The sequence below is a fragment of the Schistosoma haematobium genome, chromosome ZW, assembly GCF_000699445.3.
Source record: "Schistosoma haematobium chromosome ZW, whole genome shotgun sequence".
NCBI lineage: Eukaryota > Metazoa > Platyhelminthes > Trematoda > Strigeidida > Schistosomatidae > Schistosoma > Schistosoma haematobium.
The window spans coordinates 66,887,495-66,912,330 of record NC_067195.1 but is presented as its reverse complement, the minus strand read 5'-3'; the positions used below and the strand labels follow the sequence as shown (position 1 = coordinate 66,912,330).

Below are 24,836 nucleotides of genomic sequence, written 5' to 3'. Positions count from 1 at the left end.
CATCTACTTTTATTTGGAGTATAATTTCGTTCCTCTACAATCGTGTTCTGATTTGGGGACTTGTCGAGTGAGTTGGTGCCCAACAATACTAAGCAATAGGAATAGTTGGGTCGTAATAAGAAAAATTATCACACTGCCACACAGGAATGTTGAGTCGACTCGTGTGTAAGCTTGCGTACCAGTATCAACTTTCGTACGCGGAGCCTCACATCATTTTCGAACACAGAACTTCAGTCAACTCTCTCACTATCAACTGAATGATTGTAATTTATAAAGCTTATTTATATGACCTACAAGTCTTATATATTCGGAAGAAAAACATTGCAAACATTCTTGATAAAATTAAACATGGATTTTGTTTGAGTCAAACTCATTCATAATCTAAAATATTTCAAGATAAAAGCTCCGAGAAATCCCATAGATACTCTATTTAAAATAAATTCAGGAGATATAAAAAACAGGAAGATCAGTAAAATCACATTCCACGTTGATAATCAGTTCTGTCTATCAGAATGACAGAATGAATAGAACGATTTAATCATTGCCCACTGATTTTGTCAGGATTTTGTCATGGGATTTCTTTGCTATAAACTCTTCATTTAAGCGAGAGTCCGTCCCTTCTTTTAATCTCAAAAGATCATCCTAAAACAAAACGAAAGAATTTGACAGATGTTAATGGTAGAGTTAACATGTAACTGTCGTTAAGCAGACTAAATAATAAAGTGCCATAAGATGAAAAACTTGGAACCATCAAACTAATGAGTAGTGAGGAAAAAAACAATTTATATATATTAGTGGTGTTGGTTAATTTAGTTGTAATTTAAAAAGTAAAGTAGTATTATATTATGTGGTTTTACGTGGTTGACAAGAATTAAAGATGAACAAACCCATTTTATATTGTGAAACGATAACACGTCTGAATGAGAATTCACGTGAAATCTTACTATATGATGAGTTTTAGTTGCTGTTTCAACAATAGTTCCACTTTCGAGGGATCCATATTAGCACCAACCTCGTCGCCAAATTGCTATGTTTGAAGAGATTACGAGATCGCCTGAATCGGCGAACGGAACGAAGACTCAACGACACAATAACAAGACAGCTAAATTATTCCAATGTGTCCCAGCCCCGCTAACCAGAGGGAGAAGTCCGAACAACAACAACAAACACAAAGCAAGCATATATATATAGCACAACAATGCCCTTGAGAAACGTCACAAAAACATTAAGAGACAACGGACCAATGATATTTAGGGTCCTTCCAAGTGGGAAATATAATCTGAAGGTGAAAATGTGCGCTTACGGTGCGAAAACAAGAAATTCAAACTTCCAAACTAAAATGACAAAAATAAGACGTTTATTAAGTGTATTCTGGATATTTGGCATCCTCAACAGTTTGAACATGAGATTTAGTGGCTTTAAAAACTAGCGACTCCACTACCATACATACTCCTCTTACATTACATTTAATATATAGCTATCTCTGATTGAATGCACATTAAATAATAGTGGCATAATTTTTGCTATTGGATTCATTCACTGACAGTTTCACATAATTACACTTTTGACCTTTTAAATATATGATATTGTGAATAAACAGATTTCTAAAAGATGACGAAGATTTTCGAAGCTTATTTATATAGTTCCTTAAGAACGTTTCCAAAAGGACCCTAACTGGTTATTAGTTTGTTTCATAAGATATTTACATTATCAAGTGATATTAAAACATATGTATTTTAACCATTACTTTCCCTGGAAACTTTTGTATCATTAATTGAACTTTCAAATGTTGTTTGTATTTGAATTATGCTTCTTATGACTGCTCAAACAAATAGGATCTACACATGTATATTATTCTTGTGGTTAAATGAACACAAAATTCAGGACTGTTTGGTACACTTGTAGTTGCTGGTAGTATGGTCAGCCCATATAGGTTACTCTAGCTTTTGGACAAACCAATTTATTCATTCTTCTCAAGCCACATTTTGACCCTGTCATTCATTCGCTTACTAACCCTGACTGTTTTTATATCGTCTGTGTGCTAATTGCTCAACCTATTCATGACATGTCTAACTTATTTTTGTCTGAATATAAATAGTGAGTCACGCTCGATTAAAATCAAGTTGGCCCACTCTCCTTCGTTGAGCGTCACTTCATTTCGTTTCGTCTTGCTTCCCATTCTTCACTTCGTCCCCTGATTACTTGGCTGGATCAGTGAGTGTAAAAAATATACGGATTCAAGATGTATGCTCGTATTTGGCTTGTTTCATTCCTTTGTCTTCTAATGCGAACTAAATCGATAAAAATATACGACGGTTGGTGGCAAGTATAGTTTGATAACAATCAGCATACGATTTAACTGGAGTCAGATATAGGGCTACAGAACACTAAAATGCAATTAACATAAAAACTGATTACAAAACAGACAGCATTGGAAAATATCATTTTTGTACAAGGTCGACTAGAATTCGTGTGTATAAATTCTTCGTTGGTCATTTAATTGAATTTTAATACACCCCTTTTTATTAAGAACAAAAAGTATGACAGCCAATATAATCCACATTATATCTTGTGAATTCATTTCCACAATTTATCAACGTTTTATGCTGTTATGAGTTGTGTGGTGACTAAGTGATATGACTTTGAGAGATTTGAATCACAATCAACTTAAATTAAGATGAAAAGGATTAGTATGATACATAATAAATAGAAAAACTTGAAACATCTAGAGCAGTTTAAAGTGGAATGGAAACAATTAAAACCCTATGAAAGTCTATTCCAATAAACGTCATTTATGAAAAATTTAAATTCATATATTATTTACAAGGACACAAATTACACTAAACATAAAAGAACCTTCAATTCACACCAATGTCTCACATAACAATGGAACATAAATAAATACCTAATACACAAAATGGAATATTGCGCTTACCTTCCAGCCAAGAAGTTCTGATATTTTGACTACACCATCATCAGCATTACCCGACCAAAATATATCACGTTCATTATCAGACCTGCCCCATTTCATATAATTCTGTTTAAAACCAGCCACCATAAACCGCATAATGAATGAAGATAAACCCTCAATAAAAATAACGTAAAACGACGTACTGAGAGATAAATTAAACACAGCTGATTAAGTAGTAATTATATTTTTATGATGTCCAAATTAGTAGAAATCTGTGTTTCTAACATTTCGCGAATTAGTGTAAGTCACTTTTTCAGAGTAAATAAGTTAGTAACGGAAATTAATTAATAAGTTTGAATAGTATAAAGGAAACAAAGCAGAATATTTTTAGCGCAATAAAAGTCATAATAGGTTGGAATATGACAATGTCATGTTCTGTTTGATTCAGTATTTTCACTTGTATCTATGATGGTGATTGTGAAAAATGTATAATTTGTAATATGAATTAGTGCAGAAAATAAATAGATGATAATACTACGTAGATGTCCTTTAAGCATTAGATCAATCATAAAATCTCTCAAACTATACTTCATTTCAACGCTGTTCACCTTCATAGGTACTTTATATCAAAAAACGAATGGAGAAGTTGTCGAATCACCCATATCTATTGTTGCTAATTTATTTATGTCCCATATCGAGTCGCTTATTTTGCCAGTACCATCAGACCAGTCACATGGCTCGTAGTAAACCATGAGTAAAATCCAGACAACTATGATTTGAAATACTAGAGAATAAAGGTACAAAAAAGCTTACTATAGTTTTGTTCTCATTGATGGGTAATTCCGAAAACTTTGACCTAAATTTATATGAATCCTTTAAGACGTTATTTAGGTTAGGTTGAAGTGGCTTTAGTATACGACTTAGACATTAGGATCAATCATATGTGGTGTTTGTGAAGTCCACTATGGGTATTATAAGTATATCACGTTTTTGAATTTTTGGTAGCCTGGTGCGAAGCAATCAAATGTGGTAAATATCTCATGGAACATTGTGTTAGGGTTAATAATATTAAAAGAGAGTGTCATTACTTGCAAGTTATCACATAAAAACTAATAACAAAGACAGAGACATTACTGAAGGTTGACTGTACATATCGCAATAATTTGTCAGTTACTATTCATTAACTCCTATAGCAACCTACAACATGCTCAACAAATAGCTACGTAGTAGCTTGATTGAAACTAGAAACTGAAATTTTTACAGAATGTGTGAATGTAAACCTTCGAAAGACAATAATTTTGTAGACGCCTATTTACCATAATAAACAATTTTGGGTATAGCAATCATTGGTTGAGAAATGTCCTCACATGGCCACAAGTATACCGCCACTACCAGGGAGTCCTACTCACTGCCTTCTCGTGGCGGGGGTGTTTTTACGAAATTGAGAGGACAGGAAGCGAATGTCCGGCACTTTAACCGGGTTGGTGGGTATGGAGGATCTATCTAGGGGAGTTGGAAAACTCTGATTCCAAATCAATGGTGCACATGAGCTCCAGTATCCTGAAGGAATAAATGGCGTATGAACCAAACGTTTGTCATCGGTTACCATGAAACTGCGTCTCCTGACGTTGCCTTGTGGATCAGGACTTTAGGTCAAAGGTTCCGGGTGTGGCCCCTTAAGGAAATCACCTGCTTCGGTTTGGGCACCCAGGCAGTATCACAGCCCACACACAAACTAAGTGACTTGTGTGACGCATATGCATCTGGTACCCCTTTGTACCAATATTTATGTGTTCAGATAATAAATATGAGAAATACTTGCTCCGTCATCTCTTCTAACCTATATTCGAAAATGCCTTTAGACGATGAGTCGAATTATGTTAGGGACTCCGCCGATGACATACTGACAAATCTGTGGAACCCAGTACAATACAACTATTTTTCATTTTACGGAGCCATATTATGAACAAAATACCTCTCATGCAGCCATGATGTCGGAAAATTGTGTACGAATAAATCAGTATAGTAAACTTTGAATGCAACAGGTAACTACCAAACTGATTGACTGTGTTTCAACTCGGACACTTTAAAAATGGTAACATCGATCAACATTAATTTAGACCTAGGTGTTATCGAGTTATTTACTATGATCAGTTTTCGAACGGTATTAAATAATTGGATAAAAATATGAACAACAAATGAATGATAGTCATTCACAGACTGCAGCAAACTTACAGGCTCTGTAGATCCATCGTTATATTCTCGATTAATGTAGAGTCGTGGGACATCATTACCAACACGATGAATCATAGCACAGAATGGTAACACAGTTAACGAAGTACCCATTATGATGAGTAAATCACAATTATTGAGATCCTAAGTTTAATAAAAATTGAATTACGAAGTTAGATGCTGAGAAAAAACTACAATTCACATTAACTGAGGCCAATTTTAAATATATTATGCAATCTATTGTACATAAGCATAATTTATAAACACAAGATGCTTCGAGCTTAACTGTCACCAAATTTGACATAAAAAGAGGTAAAAACAATACAAAAGGTTATAAAATAATTTGATGGATAGTTGATGCTCTGGGTCAATAAGTTTAGGGTCGAACGATAGCTGAGAGACGTTGACAGCTGTACACTATTGTTCGATGTTTGACTCAATTATTTAGGAGATACCGATAAACTTTAGTAATTGAAATCTAGCTTACTTAATCAGATGACAAATGTCCCTGAATAAGTTTTGTATATATTTGGTTTGGTTAACTGACGACTCCTTAAAGGTTCGAAAACTGTTGAAAACTGAGAATAGATGAACACAAAAAAAACACAGTCGAATTGGATTATACCCAGAAAAAACAATGATGTCCTTTTCCCACTACAGCACGAAAAGTAACACAACTTCCAGATCTTCAGTCTTATCTGCATAATTTTTGCTACCTAATACGGGCACGCATCTGCTTGCGCCTCACTGGACGCAAAAAAGCCTCAGTAAAAAGACCTGTTAGAACTGAACTGAGTAGCGAGAAAACCAAAAGTAGGTTCCAGGAACAACTGAGGTCACAATTAGGTAGTTCTGAAAACGAGGCTGACCCAGATGTTGCTTGGAAAGATATACAAACAGCTGTGGAGACAGCAGTGACACCTATTAGTGATTTAAACCACAGGGTTACAAAGAACCAATGGATTTCCTCAAGGTCTATTGCACTGACGGACTCTCTTAAACTCATCCCATCAGGCTCTGAACACGATGAAGAGCGACAACAAATCAGATCTAGGTTAATCAAAAGTCTAAGGAACGACCGTGAGCAGTGTTGTCAACGAAAGCAAAAGAGATGGAAAAGGCGGCGGCTATAGGGAACACAAGACAGCTTTACAGACTAATAAAAGAAACTGGAATTAATAAATCAAGTGTAATTCAGACTATTTCGGAAAAAGACGACACCCTCATCTGCTCCCAGTCCAGACGTTTAGAACGATAGGCGGAACATTTCAGAGAACAGTTCAGCTGGCCTTCAGCTACTCTACAAATACCCTCCATTTCCAGACAGTGTGAATGGAACATTGAAGTAGGTCCCCCAACTCTAGCAGACGTTCAAAAGGCTATAGCTAATCTGAAACGAGGAAGGGCAGCTGGTCCAATTTTAGCGATTAGGTTGACTAATATTTTAGCTAAGATCTGGGAGTTAGACGTTATCCCATCTAACTGGTCACAATCACTTATCGTCTCAATATACAAGAGAGGGTTATAATCATCCTGTGACAACCATAGAAGGATTAGTTTAACTAATATAGTATATAAAATACTAGCCTCGATAATTATCAGACGCCTAAGACTCGTGAACTGCAAACACGAGAGTATCAAGATGGCTTCAGACCTGGTCGTGGCTGCATCGACCACATATTCACCATTCGTCAGGTTCTAGAACACAGGCATACTTATCGGCGTCCGACAATGGTGGTCTTTCTCGACTTAGAAGCAGCACTTGACTCCGTAGACCGCGAGATTCTGTGGCAGTGTCTGTCATTGAAAGGCGTACCTCAGAAGTACATAAACCTTGTGAAGGCTCTTTACTCGAACACTACTAGTCGAGTCAGAGCTTATGGCGAACTATCATCTGCTTTTGCAACCTCAAGTGGTGTCCGTCAAGGTTGTCCACTTTCCCCATTTTTGTTTAACTTCATCATAGACCTATTGATGGAAATAACATTCTCGTCGACTGAATTCTCGGGTATTGATCTCCTTCCAGGAGGTCCACTTATCGACTTAGAATACGCAAATGGCATAGTCCTGTTTGGTGAGGACGCTGATAAAATGCAGAGTCTTTTGGTAGCACTAAGCAACAATGCCAGAATGTTTGAAATGCGCTTCTCTCCCTCTAAATGCAAGTTGTTGCTTCAGGACTGGTCTGCGTCAACACCTGAACTAAGAATAGGGAGTGAAGTAGTCGAACACGTCGACACCTTCACTTATCTTGGAAGTCTGATCAGACCTAATGGGTTGGTGTCTGACGAAATCTCTGCACGGGTTGAAAAAGCTCGTCTGACTTTTGCCAACTTACGTCACCTATGGCGAAGGCGAGATATCCGTCTATCAACAAAAGGACGAGTATACTGCGCGGCAGTCCGTTCTGTTTTAATTTACGGCAGCGAAACATGGCCATTAAGAGTAGAAGACACTCGTAAGCTACTAGTATTTGACCACAGATGTCTTAGAAATATTGCCAGCATCTGCTGGGATCACCGGGTAAATAATAGTGAGGTTAGACCCAGGGTATTAGGGAACGATGGTAAATCAGTTGATGAGGTTGTGAATCTTCATCGACTGAGATGGTTGGGCCACGTGTTACGTATGCCTGAATACCGATTACCACGACGTGCAACGCTATCCGGTATTGGAGATGGTTGGAAGAAAGTTAGGGGCGGCCAAACCAAAACGTGGCATCAGTGCTTGAAGTCACTAACTTCTAGTCTTAGCCATGTTGGTAGACGAAGACTACTCGGTTGGGGTCCACGTGACTATCGTAACCAATGGTTGGAGACTCTTGGTGACATGGCTCAGAATCGACTACACTAGCGTAGATGTATATACTCTTTGTCTTGCGTTAAACAATGAGATTAAAATTGCTTTTTATCTTTCGTTCTACAAAATGATTCTATTTTTCTATATTATATCCTTATACACAATCTTTCTTTTATATATTACTACCATTGAAGTAACTATTTCTATGAATTTGGCTATCATCCTGTTGTGCTAATGAGGTATGGCAACTTGGACCGATGCATATATGTGCCTGGTCCTACGTTGTAGCTGACTGACTGACCTTTGTTTGAAAAATTTGTCGAGCACAGTCGGTTTAGTTATGTAGGTTTTTAATCAATAAAAGGTGGGAGAAAATTGAAATGTGTTTGATAACAGTCGAACAATTTAAGAGTCCCAAATCATGTTTCATTGAAAATTTAGCTCCCATACGAAAGTAAGATGCTTCGGTGAATTGAAACATGCGTTACTTGAAAATTGTTTTTCTATATAAAATCTCGTAACTGCAGGTAAATAACACTCCCGTTATTAGGAAATGAGGTCGACTGAACAAACTTTTCGAACATGTAAGATGCTCCAGTCGGGTAAAAATCAAAGCTATAGTGCTGAAGGATGAACAGAAGTATGTCTACGAGTACAATACTTTTAGGACCAACCATTACTTTACCTCAGTGGAAGATAACTTAATATTACTAAGACTCCGAACATGACATAGGAGGATAAATAAGACTAACAATTTAATGAGAACTAAGCAATTGCTACCTTGAAATGCCTAAAATATGTTTCCCATTACAATAAAAACTATTGATTTAAAACAATAGGTTTGTTGGATAAACTTAAATGATGCGACGAGGAGACGATGTTTAGTAGAACTAAGTGGAATATTAGTGCCATACCTTTTGAACGCCCCCAAATGCCCGGGTACGGTCGAGAGTGGGAAAAGGCAGCTCCCCTCTCGAAATGCTATCACATGGCCACAAGTATACCGCCACTACCAGGGGAGTCCTACTCACTGCCTTCTCGTGGCGGGGGTGTTTTTTACGAAATTGAGAGGACAGGAAGCGAATGTCCGGCACTTTAACCGGGTTGGTGGGTATGGAGGATCTATCTAGGGGAGTTGGAAAACTCTGATTCCAAATCAATGGTGCACATGAGCTCCAGTATCCTGAAGGAATAAATGGCGTATGAACCAAACGTTTGTCATCGGTTACCATGAAACTGCGTCTCCTGACGTTGCCTTGTGGATCAGGACTTTAGGTCAAAGGTTCCGGGTGTGGCCCCTTAAGGAAATCACCTGCTTCGGTTTGGGCACCCAGGCAGTATCACAGCCCACACACAAACTAAGTGACTTGTGTGACGCATATGCATCTGGTACCCCTTTATACCAATGTTTGTGTTTAAGTAAATACCTTCTGAACAACCTGATTTCACACTAAACATCTACGTTATACATTAGAAAACTGAACCAATGTGGAAATGAAGACAACACAGATAATAAGAAAAAAATACATCACACCAATCTGGATGCTAAGTTTAAGGGTGATATCAAAAGGGTAGGCTCTAAGTAAAAACGAAATATCTCTGAAACAAAAAAGAGTTTGAATCTTTGTACAGCTAAGGTCAGAATAAACCTTAGTATTTGTCCCAAATCATGTTTACACAACACGATAAAAGTTGATTTGAACTCAATAATGTGACCCATGTTTGATAATGTGGGAAGATGATTATTAATCATATGCCATATTCTACAATAACTGATTTCAAAGTAACACATTAACAACGTTAGATGCCGACTCAGTGGTTTAGAGGTTAAGCGTTTGCGCGCAACTGATAGGTCCAGGGTTCGAGTCCCGCGAGGCGGGATCGTGGATGCGCACTGCTAGAGTCCCATACTAGGACGAAACGGCTGTCCAGTGCTTCCAGATTTGTCATGGTCTAGCTTCAATTGGCTCATGAATTCAACCATTAAATCATATAAATGTCTAGGACTCACCGAAGAAAGGTTCTTGAAAAATTTCTTCGGCATACTCTCACCAAAAAGTACAACATCTGTAAATAAATTAACTGGAATTAAGCAGTTACCAGGTTTGACAACGTGTTTGCATTCAAGACACTTAGGCACTCTTTTGGCTAAAATTTCATCTACAAACAGAAAGAAATGTCATTTACTTTAAGTAGTAAATACTTAGCATAAACTCGAAATCATGCAGTTTCTTGCACTTAATACAGTGTCCTGTGTGAAATGTCCCATGGGCTTCAACCAATTTCTCCTCTGGTAAACCAGATAAGCGTTCCAAACTATCACAGTTCTATGAGAATAAAAACTGGATGATAATGCTTTACATTACCTGTGTATAATGCCTAAGAAGCAAGCCTTTGTCATGAAGTAGCCTGATAAAACAATGAGCCAACGTAGGCTAAATTTTGATATTATGTAATGCGTAACACGTGCCTTTGCTTCTGGTCGATACAAACGCCTTGCAATCTCAAAGAAAGGTCTAGGATCGTTCTGGAAAAAAAAACCAAGCTTACTGACACTAGAAACACACCTACTCGGAAGTAATCAATCGAGAATATTGCGTTCGGAGTGGGCAAGTTAAAATCTTCTAAGTTGTCGTATATGCCAGAAGATGGGCTTCGAAAATCAGGTATTCCAGCAGCTTTATTTTTTCGAAATAAAAAATACATGGGTTGTGAAATAATGCTCACAAAATTTCTATGGCAAAACAATTAACCGTTGAAAGAATTGGGAATGATATCAAGCGGAGAGCTTAAATTAAGAAAGGTGCTCAATCTCTCTATTTGGGAGGACTTTGGGTAAGTTCTGTGGTTTTGTCTAAAGTCGTGATAAGTTTGCTAGCTTTCCCCGTAGTTTGGGGAAAAAAATTTTGGAGATTTTCCCAAGATCTGGGGAGATTTTGGGAGGTTTGTGCCAGTTCCCCAAAGTTTTCTATAACAGTTTCCCTAAAACGGACAAAATTTTCCGGAAATAGTGGGAATGGGTGTATATCCAAACGACCAGTAATCTGTGGTTGAGATACCTGTAAATGCACCTTGAGCTGAGAATGTTTGCATTTTTATATACTCTATTATCGTTAGAATTCGAATTAATAGCTAGAACCTTAAACCTCATTCCGACACTAATCACTCAGTAGTTTTACTTGTCTGATAAACTTATCAAGGTCCTTTACAGTAGCATACGCAAACATGACCCACGGATACCACAGTGACGCAACTCTTAATCCAGGAAACACCAGAGAAGAAAATATTACCTGTTGACACGCCAGCACCAACCATAGTTATTATTTTGTTGACTTGACCATCCTGGATTAATTGCGTCACACCTAACAGAATATGCTAGAACAGTTAAATGTACCCTCTATATCGAGAGACCCAAGTTTTGGTCGAGGCGTATCATCTCCAAACAGTGCTTTCTTAATCCCCGAAAAGTTGAAAGACATGACGAAGGAGGAACAGGAAAAAACGTCAGAGCCGTTCGAAGCGAACCGCCGTTTCGTTTGGCGACCTTGAACGGTCTAACAAGAGGCGGTCATTTCGTATTTCCATTGACGTGGGCTTGGTCGGTTGCATGAATATTAAGTTTTTCCACATTTAAGTAATCTTTTGTTGCATTAAAAAGTACACAATAACTGTCAACACCACTCAAATATGCCCTTTTCGGGAAGTCTATCGTGCAAGACCTTAAAATTACAAGTTGACAAGTTCAAACACTTATGGGCAAAATGAATTGTGATAACCATACACAAGTTAGGCACAAGTTATACAAGGCCTTTGTGTGCCAGATATCGACGTAACTGACCCTTTTTCTCTAAGGCTTACGTATTGACCTAAGCAACTGAACTTAAATACCATGCACTACTGACTTTAACCATGTTTCTCAAGTTGCAATGACATCAGAGTTTAATGTGTTATGATAATTGTGAGTTTCTGAATTATTACATGAACTTAAAGTCACAAAAATAGCGCTGTGTAGAAAAAAGGGATTTAGACGAGCACAAACGAACGTATTGGATTTGGAATTCCAAATCAGGCGGATATCGGGTAAAAAATAATCATTGGTTCATACGAACACCGCATACTTCTACCACGTAATGGAAGTTCGCCAATTTAATTAGTGGGTTGCGAAAATTTCAGCAGATGCCACAGGTATTCGGAGTTTAACAATGCTTTAACCAGTAACACCTAATATTAATCGTACCCCCCAAGTGAAATCAAAAGACAGAAGCAAGAAGATTGGAAGATATATTTGATAAGCTATTAATATATCGAGTATCGTCTGATATGCTTAACGCTACAGATCACTCCCCCCTGGTGAGGAAGTGGTGACCCTAAGACGTGGAGCGTCTTTTCAGTCATCTCAATGTCCGACTTTAATGCTTTAACTGGTATGTTGTCTGGTCTTTCAGTCTTCCCACTCTAGATTTGTCTAATGACCATCCTGATTTCTTCGACTATTGGTGGAGTGTTCAGAGCTATACTCAACTCTTTGACCTTATCAGTATCTTATATTACCCAATGTTGAAGACTTACAGAACTATTTACTTTGGGGATTTATTTTTCGTTACAGGAGCGTTCGTGATTATGAAGAGTAATAAAATAACTAGTGTGAGTATGACAGAAATCCATATTAGCATTTCATGTTGTTTGAGACTTTTCTGTGACAGATCAAACCTCAATTCTGCGGGAACACGTTAAACTTAATGCATTGCGTTTGTAAGCCTGTTCGTGTAGGAGGTTAGATCCATGTTCATTGAAGAGAATGAAGGATCCACGAATCCTCCTGGAAGTCAAAGTGTCGTTCCATAAACGAGTTGAGACGCAGTGTATCCAATGTCAGCTTTCACTGCATTGGAAATACCTAGTTGGTCCACTGTGAAAGGTTTGCAGCCGATAGCGAAGCTTTTAGTTGTCGGTGAAATCTTTTTACCAACCCGTTTACTTGTGGGCGGTAGGCGGTCGTTCTGAAACGAGTGATTTTTAATAGTGTGGTCAGACAACGGAAAAGTCCAGATCCGAACTGTCGTCCATGATCTGTAGTGATGGTTGGAGGGCAGCCGGAGTTTGCTACTCATCGTTCGACGAAGGTGCGAGCCACTGTTTTAGCAGTGATATCCTTGATAGGTATTGCTTCTGGCCATCGAATGAAACGGTCTATGCAGGTTAAGAGATAAAAGTATCCATTTGAATCTGGTAAAGGTCCTAATAAATTTAGATGAACATGGTCGAAACGAGCGTCCGGAGTTTTGAAAAAGCCTAAGGGACATTTGTTGTGTCTGATAATCTTAGATTTATGGCATCTTACACAGAAGCGTACCCACTCTCTCACGTCTTTATTCATGCCAGGCCAGCAAAACCGTTCTGCCATGAGCTTGATGGTTGCACGAACATCTGAATGAGAAAGTTTGTGCGAAATATTGGAGGAGTTTCGTCGATAACGTTTCGGCACGATTGGGCGATCCCTACCCGTTTTCTTTTGAAGCTGAGCGAGTTTCAGAAGGTCGATCCCTTGGAAACTGTTCAAGGAAGTTATTCAAATGGTTCAAATGGTTGTGGACGGAATAGAAGAAGCTTTCGAGACAAAGCGTCTGCAACTACATTGTTTGCCACAGAAATGTGTTGTATGTCCAAAGTAAACTGCGAAATGTAGTCCCGTTGTCGAGACTCACGAGGTGAGTGCCTGGCTGAACAAGAGCTTAAAGAGAGGGTAAGCGGTTTATGGTCGGTGAAAAGGGTAATTTCACGGCCTTCGATATAGTGTTGAAAATACCGCACAGCACAATACATAGCTAGGAGTTCCCTACCGAATGTGCTGTACCTCGATTCAGTGTCTAGCAACTGACTAGAGAAAAATGTCAGAGGCTGCCGGGAGTGGTTAAGCCATTGTTGTAGGACTCCTCCGATTGCTGAGTCTGATGCGTCTACTGCGATACTAATTGGTGCTTGGGTGTCCTGGTGTGCAAGCATGGTTACTTTTGCGATAAGTTCCTTAACTGTGGAGAATGCTTTTCGCGCGGTATCGTCCAAATTGATGTATTTCACATTTCTACGAAGTTGTTCGGTAAGAGGTTTCATGAGTAACGCGCATTTCGGTATGAATCGTATATAGAAACTTACAAGGCTGTTAAACGTGAGTAATTGCTTGACGGTGGTCGGTTCTGGGTAATCCAGAATGCCCACCACTTTACTTCTTAGAGATCGAATACCTTGAGCATCAGCAGTATGTCCGAGGAAATACAGAGTCAGTTCCGATTTGGCATTTATGAATGCTTACAGTAATGCCATGTCTTTGTAGTCGTTCGAAAACAGGGTCCAGATGCTGGAGATGAGAGTCTCTGTCCGGACTTGCTGTCAAGCAGTCATCAGCATATGCGTGTTCGAAGTTGAGACCTCGAAAAACGTCATCTATGAACCTTTGGAAGGTCTGAACAGCATTTCTTAAGCCGAAAGGTATTCGAAAAATTCGTGGAGACCGAAAGGAGTTATGATAGCTGTTTTTAGAATATCGTCAGTAGCCATAGGGATTTGGTTATACGCTATAACCAAGTCGATTTTTGAAAAGACTGTTGTACCTTTCAAAGTAGCTGTCAAATCGTAAATGTGAAGCAACGGGTAACAACCGGGAATGGTTTTCGCATTCAATCGTTGATAGTCACCAGTTGAACGCCAGTCGTTGCTGTCCTTTTTAGGGACCATGTACAAGAGAGATGCCCATGGGCTGTTTGGCGGTCTTATGATATCTAAGTCTATCATGTGGTCAAATTCGTTTTTGGCCAACCTTAGCTTTTCGGGAGCTAATCGGCGTGCTTTAGAGAATACAGGTGGTCCTGTAATCGTGATGTGATGTGTAACGTTGCTGGTTACACACGACAATTTCGGTTGCGACTGATATATCCCAGAATACTTACCGAGTAGTGGTTGATAGAATGGATCTATCGTGTGCCTAATTGTGACTGGAGATAATCTGCAGCCAGAAAAAGAAGTTACGCAAACATACAAATCAGTGTTTCCATCTACTAGCCTCCGTTTACGCGTATCGATGAGTAGATTGTGGTGTTCTGGGAGGTCTATACTACTGATTGGCATGGAAACATCTACAACAACGAAGATCCAGTGTATGGGTTTGCGTAAACCGACGTTAAGGTAAACGTACCTTTTACCGTATGTGGCGATAGGCTTTCCGTTTGCCACCTGTAGATTTAAAACCGGATCGTGAAGCCGGTCGTTAGAATTTGCAGGGAGAACGCTAACTTCTTCGCCAGTATCAACGAGATAGCGAACTTTCGTTATCGCATCGATGGCGTATAACAGATGGCTGTGTTTGCCGACTACGGTTGCCGTTAACGCGTGCTGGCTTGGAAGTTTCCCCAATTGTTATTCGTGTCGGTCGATTTTGAGTTGGGAAAATTGCAGGGTTTTCTGCAATTTCTAGATTTTCCATACTGGTTATGATACCAGCACCCGTCGGGGTTATCCGTCTATCGTGGTCTAGAGAAAGAGCGTCTACGCGAAGTGCTTCTTCTCAGACTGCGTGACCATTCTCGGTCGTTACGAAATATAAGATAACGTTGTACTATCTACTATAACTCTGTAATGTTATTCTGGGTCGTTCGAGACGTTTCGTTGACTGAAACTCCTCGGCATCAGATTTTGTGATTTCTAAGTTGCGGTCGGCTGATGCAGCCAGATCGTCTAGGGCGTTGTTCTGAAACGATAAAAGTACGTCTTGCACCTGCTGAGGAAGTTTGGATAAGAAATGTTGTTTGAATAGGCCATCATGGAAGGTTCTTTGGCCGATAACTCGTCATATATGTCCTATCAACTTCCCATGCATTTTCTTAATTTCCTCTTCAGCTGAAAGCTGGTTTGTTCTCTCCCACAGTAGGCTGTTGCTGATGGTATCCGGCCAATGGGTGTTAAGTATCTTGCGTAGACAACTATTTATAAATACTTGTACCTTCTTGATGATGGTTGTAGTGGTTCTCCACGTTTCAGCTCCGTACAGTAGGACTGTCTTCACGTTCGTATTGAATATTCTGACTTGATGATGTGTCCTCCTGCATAGAACGTGGAGCGTCTTTTCAGTCATTTCAATGTCCGACTTTAGTGCTTCAACTGGTATGTTGTCTGGTCTTTCAGTCTTCCCACTCTAGATTTGTCTAATGACCATCCTGATTTCTTCGAACGTTGTTGGAGTGACATCTACGGGAAGGTCTCTGTTTGCTGCCGAGATGTCAGGTGAATTCAGTGGAGCTGGTCTACTAAAGAGTTCTTCAAAGTGCTCTATTCAGCTGTTCCGCTGTTATTGAATCTCAATGATTGACTTACCTTCCTTGTCTTTGACTGATCTCTCTGGTTTACTATAGTCTCCTGTTAGTTTCTTCGTTATATCATATAGTTGTTTGATATTTCCTCCTCTTGCCGCTTTTTGCGCTGCCACTGCCAGGTCTTCTACGCATTTCTGCTTGTCGGCTCTAATGCTCCTCTTCTCTCTCGTTTATCTCTTTGTATTCAATGTGTGCCTTGACTTTCACTGCTCTTGTTCGACTGTTGTTAATTGTCGTTTTGTTCTTCCTTTCTTGAATCCTACCCAGCGTTTCAATGAAGATCCATTCCTCGAGATGTTGCTCCTTGCGACCCAGACCGTCCTGACATGTTGAAATTAGTGGTTCTTTGATCCCTTTCCATTTGTTCTTTATAGTAGTTTCCTCTTCATCGAGTAGATATGTAGAATTATGGTCTAGTTTGGTAATAGTACACCTATCTTTGTTACGATTACAGTAGACTAAATCCCGAAATTGTAGATTAGTCATGACGTGACCACGTGATCTATAAGATCTTATGTGGAAGTCACATGATTGTCTATTCTGACTCGTCGTATAGTGACAATCGGCAATATGATATTTAGCCCTTTTGAAGAACACACTTAGACTAGTGATAGAGTAATATACATTTTCAGCAGAAACAAATGTACCATTGAGGTGACGGCATGCCTGAATACATTCTGACTCAATTTGTTTCTTATTCTTTAAAGCCTTTGTATGCTCATCGCTGATATTGTATCTGAAAGTATCCTGCCTATTAAGGATCTAATGAAGTTTAGATCGTGTCCATACGTAGCCTATAGTTCCTTTTGGAAGGCTCGTATAACTTATAAAAAGTGAGATCCGTATCGACAAGATATGAGGTTTTGTTCCCCGAACTCTTTCCGTTTTTGCAGTCCTGCTTGGCAAAAGTACTCTAAGTCTTTCTTTTTCCGTTTAATTTTATGATGATACTGAAAACCAGTCGTCGACCTGTTTTGGTTTCTTGAACAAATGTTCTACATCGTTCCAGCTTAGTTCCTGAATAGTCGGTTTTGTTTTCATACAAGGATCTGAAGCTGGAACTGTCAACTCAAATGTTAGAGCTCTCTTTAGTTTGTTTCTTCTTAGCGTACAATTTTGTCTTCTCTATAACCATGTCTACGTTTAAGTATTGATAATCCACTACGTTACGGGAATCCATGTTGATGGTTTCATTAATATTTAAAGCTGCACTCATGACAACTTTTGACAAAAACCTCTTGAAAAATCCCTCATTATCTAATTTACTCAAAAGGTTTAAGCGAATCTCACCTAATTTCAAAATAACGCTCAAGAAGAACAGGCTGTATCTAACAACCGGGATCTGGAGATCACTAGAACCCTAAACACAGGGGTTTATTCGGTCATAGAAAAGCTTCAAACGATACAAAATGACAATGCATATCTTTGTAGTTCTCCTACACGTTATCTTAATATTGGCCGTAACCGCAGACGCCAAAAGATTCAGAAACGGTACTGTCACGAAACAAGTCTGTCTGTATAAATTAAAATGCAGATAACCCGTATTTTTTCTGGTACGTCAACAAGTATGTCAAGCCTCTAAGAAATAGCATAAAACCATACGGTTTCTCAATCATTAAAACCATCCGACACGAAATGCTTTCGGGAAATTTTCGCGACGACACGCGTTGACGGTAACGTAGTTGGTGGATATAGCTGTCTGTTATACTTCTCTAATGTGTTGAAAGTTCGCTTTTTCGTGAACACCTGCACAGAACTAACACAGACAAGCATTTGTGGACTTTTGACAGCCTGAAAAGTTTTTATTAACGTTTTCTAACAACTGCGAGTCTCTCATGAGACACTTGACAGGTCAACTATGGTCGCTCACTAGGAAGTCAAAGCATCCATTAGTATTAGAGTAGACGCATCTGCTAGGTTTGAAGAGGTTACGAATTCACTTAATCTGCGAAAGGAACAAAGACTCAGTGACCAAAGACCAACAAGCTAGCTATTAATGCGTCCCAGCCCCGCTAACTAGAGGAAGAAGTCCAAGCTCGGAATGGGAAAGTATATTCTGCAAACAGCCAGAAACGAGCGATAACAACAAACATAATTCAAAACGTATATATACAACACAAAACCATCCTTGGGGAGAGTTACAAAATAGCATACTAAAAGACAGAACGGACTAATAGCATTTAAGATTCTTGCAAGTGCAAAATACGACATGAAGGTGAAAAGAGCACTTTCGGCGCCAAAACAAAGAAATACAAATTTTCTAAATAAAATTACAAAATTAGATCCTTTTTCAAGTAAGATCTGGGGATCTAACCTCTCCAACATCATTTGACTCGGCAGTCGGAGGAGACTTACAGCAATGTGTTAGCAACACCTGGCAACCTTTTCACTCTTCTCTAAGTAGTTTAAAACACTGCATCGAGGTATGGCACTTTCGGTTGGGAACTACTAACCATGTATTGTGCTATACTGCACTTTCAACACACTATTGAAGGCCGAGAATTTACTCTGTTTACCGATCAAAAACATCCTACATTATTAGTGGGCTCGTCTTCAGACGAGTACCTACATTGATAGTCTCGACAACCACTACTACTTCTACGCAGTTTACTTCAGATATACAACACATTTCTGGGGAAAACAATATGATGACATAAGCTTTGTTGAGTTTAACATCTCTGAATTTTTTCCAGGGAGTCGACTCTCTCAAAATCGCTCACCTTCGAAAAGAAGACACTGATAATCAGCGCAAGTTATTTTCCACAACCCTCAAACTAAGGATCAAATAGATGGTATCAGGTAAGGAGGCTTTACCATGTGGAATACCTACAGGTGGGAATTGTCAAATCGTGAATAAACAACATCAACTCGACGTCTTCAGTACTTTGCACAGAAACGTTGTAGATATGACCTTTTACAGCCGAAATAACTGGGAAAATTGCCAAGAACGACACAGACTGGCATAAACAGCCCCGGCTTTTTCTATACATGAATTGATCTCAAATCTTTAACGAGATACTTAGATACGCGGACTTCTCGACTAATACTGTCTGCTCACTAACCGTGGTGAGTACAGGATCAGTGTCCTGCAATTCTTGTTAAGGTACTTTCAACTTCAAAGGTGCAAGGCACATTCTGTACCAAAGGACACTGATTAAGTGAGGATTACATGACTTGGTTATAATTGCACAGTTAGACGATATCATCCGCGTACTCAAGGTTGAAAAGTCTTTCTCCAGGCAAAAGATCCACACCACCACTACCTACATCCATCAGAGCTGTTTTCAGAACCTCATCGATGGCAAGGCTGAGGAGGAATGATGAGATTTCTCAATCCTATCCGACCCCACTGCTTGAATAGAACAATGAATAAAGGTGATTGTATGCCCTCACTCCGCTCAAAGCGCTAGGATATACGACTTTAAAGTTGTTAATTAAATTCCCAAATACACTCTTCTCCAATAGACAATCCGAGAGAACAGTTCTGTCCAACGGACAGAAGGCCATCCTAATGTCAAAAAACACTACGATTGCTGACCAGTATGATGAAAGGTAGTAGTAGATACAACTTGAACGCGTTTCAAGGATAGGAAATACTATCGACTTATTCCATTGTGTTCAACACTAATTGCCAGATTTTTGTAAATAACTCGGTCAGTTCCATAACCAGAAAGTCACCACTGTCTTCAAAGGTCGAAGGTAGACTATCTGGGCCTGGTGATTTGTGGAGTTTCAAGAGTTGGAGTCCCTTACGGACTTTCACCTAGTTAGATGGACCAGTCTTCACGAGCCAAGAAGGGTACAACTATCTGTTAGATGTTACTGCGGCAGCAGATTAGTTAAGTCGCTCCTCAAAAACTCTACATACCATCAAAGACGATTGATGTTAGTGATTGGCATCACATCATCACAGATTGTTTTGCTTACATCAGGCTTCTTGCTGCCAGTGACTCGGATGGGTTTATAGAGCTTCCAGCGGTTACCGGAAGCAGTTACTGCATCTAACTTGTTGGTACGCTCCGACCAACAGGTTTCTCGGTGCTTATGCGAGCTCTGCACAATTACACTGGGTGGCAATCCCCGTTAATAGTCAAAGTTGTGGTCACGCAGAGTAGACCGACGTGATACAACGAAATGTAAGGAGCCTGGAGAAACCCAACGCTTATAAGCGGGACATTTCACAAGGCCATAAGCGACTTTACTCTCCACGTTCATGCCGTCATTCAATTGCAACCAATGCTCATCTACAATTTTCGGTAGAATAGCAGCCGGTCCTGAACCTAGCTCAGTTTCATATTTATTTTCAACAGAAGCTGAAACCAATTTGCTGACATCTATCCGTTTAGGACTATGAATTTGTTGGCCACTGGAACGTAAGGTGAGAGTAGCTCAAACAATAACATAATCAGATTCCAGATAAGTACTAAAGAAAGCACCAGTCTTGCGCACAATCACATCAGAGTTAGCTGATCGCCATGTGATCGATCTGAGTCCAGGCCTGAGATGAAGAGGATGCCAGGTGGTAGACCGGCGATGACTGTGCTGGCAGTTAATGCTAGCCAGGAATAGATTACAGTTTGCTCAGAATTGCAGTAGACAGTCACCGTTATATAAAATGAGACCAACAAGTTCCCATCAGTCGCCTAAATGACCGACATATGTATTCAGGTCTCCGGCTAATACTACAATAACTGTCGTTCGCACTTTCTGTAGAACTGTTGACTGGTGGCCAAACTCATCCCTGATCGCATCCGGGCTGCGATCTGTTGGAGATGACGAAAAGACATCGTTTCTCGCACCGATTTCTTAGAACTTTGGTGGAGCTCTCGATTCTAACTGCACGTAACCGACTGACACTGAGGATCCGAACGATCAGTGATGTCCCAGATCTAGAACTTGGTGCAACACCAACAAAACCAGACGAAGATATGACAGGGTCCTCCAATAAACGCACGTAAAACAAGCTTTCCTAAACGACAGATGGAGAGCGATTTTGTAATACTTCACGGATCTTGAATATAGGTCTAGGATAGACAGCAGACGTTGATACTAAGACTTTGTAAAGACAAGGCTCGGGGTGTGGCCCCCTAAGTAAACCACCTGCTTCGGTCTGGGCACACGGGCAGTATCACAGCCCACACACAATTAATGAACTGAACTGTCTATGATCATGGAAACTAATTCTCTTGCTTCAACGAACATTCAAATGATTTAATTATTATTATTATTATTTACTACGTCATTATTCACCCTCTTTTATTCCTACTCTGTCTATACTTATTTTTTTCAACTTATACAGCAGCTCGTCTATGGTGGAAATTCGACTGTATCTAAACGTTCTCGAGTCACTGTCCAGTTGAAAATTGTATGTTACCACCGAATACGAGGACTGAAGCAGTTTTTCTGAAACCACGTGCACCATTCAAACTGGCTGCCTTCAACGTTCGCACATTTATGCAGGTCGGGCAACAGATAGGGCTGGCTATGTCTTTGGAAAGTCTTAATATTGATGTTTGTTGTCTATCCGAGACCCGTATTCAAGACTCTGGTGAAGTACTGCGAATTCGATCTCCATCTGTCGCTTCGGAAAGATTGTTTCACGTGCGCTTATCCGGGGACCCTGTGTCATCTTCGTCTGGTCTTGCTGGCGTTGGTGTCGCACTAAGCGCCAGAGCTGAGGCAGCACTAATCGATTGGATCCCCATTAACAGTCGGTTATATGCTGTTAGATTAGAGAGTTCCATCAAAGTGAGAAGAAATCGGTGTGAGAAACGATGCCTTTCGTCATCTCCACCTATGCCCCGACAGATTGCAGCCCGGATGCAATCAAGGATGAGTTTTACCACCAGTTATCTGTTCTTCTCCAGAAAGTGCGTTCGACAGATATTGTAGTACTAGCCGGAGACTTGAATGCTCAGGTCGGGCGTCTAGGCACAGAAGAGAGTCGTTTAGGTGGCCGATGCGGACTTGTTGGTCGCAGGACAGATAACGGGGACCGTCTACTGCAACTGTGCACAAACCACAACCTGTTTCTGGCTAGCACTAACTTTCGGCACAGTCATCGCCGATGTGCCACCTGGCGTCCTCCCTCTGCATCTCAAGCCTGGACTCAGAATGATCACATCGCGATCAGCTACCGCTGGCGTGGTTGTGTACAAGACTGCCGCTCCTTTTGGAGTACCTATCTGGACTCTGATCATGCCCTGGTCTGCGCCAATCTTGCCTTACTTTTCAGTGGTCAACGAAGTGACCGCCACCAACGGATTGATTTTAGCAAGTTGGTTGCAACTTCTGTTGCAAGTAAGTATCGAACCGAGCTAGCTTCTAGGCTAGCTACCATTTCACCGAAAAGTATAGATGAGCATTGGTTGCAATTGAATGACGCCATGAAAATGCGGGTACAGTCAGTTGTGGGTTTGCGAAACGTCCCGCTTATAAGCACTGAGTTTCTTCTGGTTCCTTACAACTCATTGAAGCCCGTCGGTCTACTCCGGGTGACCGTGAGTTTGACCATAAACGAAGGATGTTACGTAAGGAAATTGGGCAAAGCTTGCGTAAGGACCGAGAAGCCTGGTGGTCGGAGCGTGCTAATGAGCTGGAAGTAGCAGCTGCATCTGGTAATTACCGGAAGCTCTTCCAACTCATCCGAGCCACTGGCAGCAAGAAGTCTGGTGTGAGCGAAACAATCTGTGAGGATGACGGGATGCCAATCACTAACATCCATCGACGTCTTGGACGATGGGCAGAATTTTTGAAGGGCAGTTCAACTGGCCTGCTGCTCCGGCAACATCGGTCAGACTGTCCTTCCCTCCATGGCCGGTGACGACTGATCCACCAAATGAGGCGGAAGTCCTCAAGGAACTGCGACTCTTGAGGCGCTACAAGTCATCTGGCCCAGATGACTTGCCTCCGGCTCTTTTTAAAGATGGTGGTGACTTTCTGACTAAGGAACTGACGACGTTGTTTACAAAGGTGTGGGAGCTAGAGAATGTACCAACGTCATGGAATGAGTCGATAGTTGTCCCTATCTTTAAGAAGGGTTCACGTCGTTCCTGTAACCACTATCGGGGGATAAGTCTACTTCCGATTGCGTCCAAGCTATTGGCTTCTGTCATACTTCGTAGGTTGTTTAAAACCCGGGAAAGATTGACTCGCGAGGAACAGGCTGGTTTTAGTTCTGGTCGAGGATGTATTGATCACCCTCCGCCAAATGTTGGAACACTGCCATACTTATCAAAGGCCAACAATCGTAGTGTTTCTTGACATCAGGGCTGCCTTCGATTCGTTGGATAGGACTGTTCTCTGGGATTGTCTATTGAAGAAGGGTATGCCTGAGAAGTTTATTGACATCCTAAAAGCCGTATATTAAAACACAGGCAGAGTGAGGGCATACAACCAGTGGGGTTAGGCAGGGTTGCCCAATCTCACCATTCCTCTTTAACTTTGCCATCGATGACATTCTGGAAACAGCCCTGATGGATGTAAGCAATGGCGGTGTGGATCTGTTGCCTGGAGAAAGACTTCTCGACCTTGAGTATGCGGATGATATTGTCTTACTGTGCGATAATGTCAAAGGCATGCAATCTGCACTTAATCAGTTGCCAATCAATGTCCGTAGGTATGGTATGTGCTTTGCACCTTCGAAGTGCAAAGTTCTTCTACAAGACTGGCAGGATTCTAATTCTGTACTCACCCTGGATGGTGAGCAGATAGAAGTAGTCGAGAAGTTCGTGTATCTAGGTAGCTGCATAAGTGCTGGTGGGGATGTGAGTGATGAAATCAATGCACGTATAGTGAGAGCCAGAGCGGCTTACACCAATCTGGGCCATCTTTGGCGTCTTCGTGATGTTAGTCTGGCTGTAAAAGGTCGGATCTACAACGTGTCGGTGAGAGCAGTTTTGCTCTATGCTTGTGAAACCTGGCCTCTCCGAGTTGAGGATGTTAGACGACTCTCTGTGTTCGATCATCGTTGTCTCCGAATGATTGCTGACATCCAGTGGCAACATCATGTCAGTAGTAATGCAGAGGTCCGGCATCGTGTGTTCGGGCACTGAGACGATAATCCAATTGGTGTCACCATCTTGAAACATCGACTTCGGTGGCTTGGACATGTTCTACGAATGTCGTCCCAGAGAATTCCTCGTCGTGCATTATTTGCTGACTCTGGGGCTGGTTGTAAAAAGCGGAGAGGTGGTCAGTGTATGACATGGTGTCGTGGTATGAAAGAAAGCTGCAAAGGGCTGGCTTGTGTTGGTCCTTCACGACTCCCTGGTTGGGGTCCGAGAGATGATGCTACACATTGGCTAGAGACGTTATCAGATATGGCTCAGAATAGAAGCCAGTGGCGATCCTGCTGTAACCTTCTTTTACTTTCTTCATAAAATGTGGTTGTATCTTCCTTAACTGAAAGATTTCTTCTGATTGTACCCTTCTGTTCCCCTAATATTACTATTATTATTACACTACCTTACACCAATCTCTTTGTTATTGTTTTTTTTAATTATTATTACTTCTTTTTTACGTTCCTCACT

At 40.5% G+C, this 24,836-nt stretch overlaps 1 protein-coding gene across 1 annotated transcript; it reads right to left on the bottom strand.

Annotated features, from left to right (window-relative positions):
* Window positions 1-534: 534 nt before the first annotated feature.
* On the bottom strand, window positions 535-11,421 carry SIRT2 (NAD-dependent protein deacetylase sirtuin-2; the record flags this gene model as incomplete). The annotated part of the gene is made up of 11 exons (XM_051218828.1): window positions 535-642; window positions 2,936-3,085; window positions 5,147-5,287; window positions 9,954-10,009; window positions 10,043-10,102; window positions 10,146-10,269; window positions 10,309-10,377; window positions 10,413-10,469; window positions 10,514-10,620; window positions 11,233-11,304; window positions 11,337-11,421. The coding sequence occupies 11 exons, from the start codon at window positions 11,419-11,421 to the stop codon at window positions 535-537; spliced, it is 1,029 nt and encodes a 342-aa protein (XP_051072236.1).
* Window positions 11,422-24,836: the final 13,415 nt, after the last annotated feature.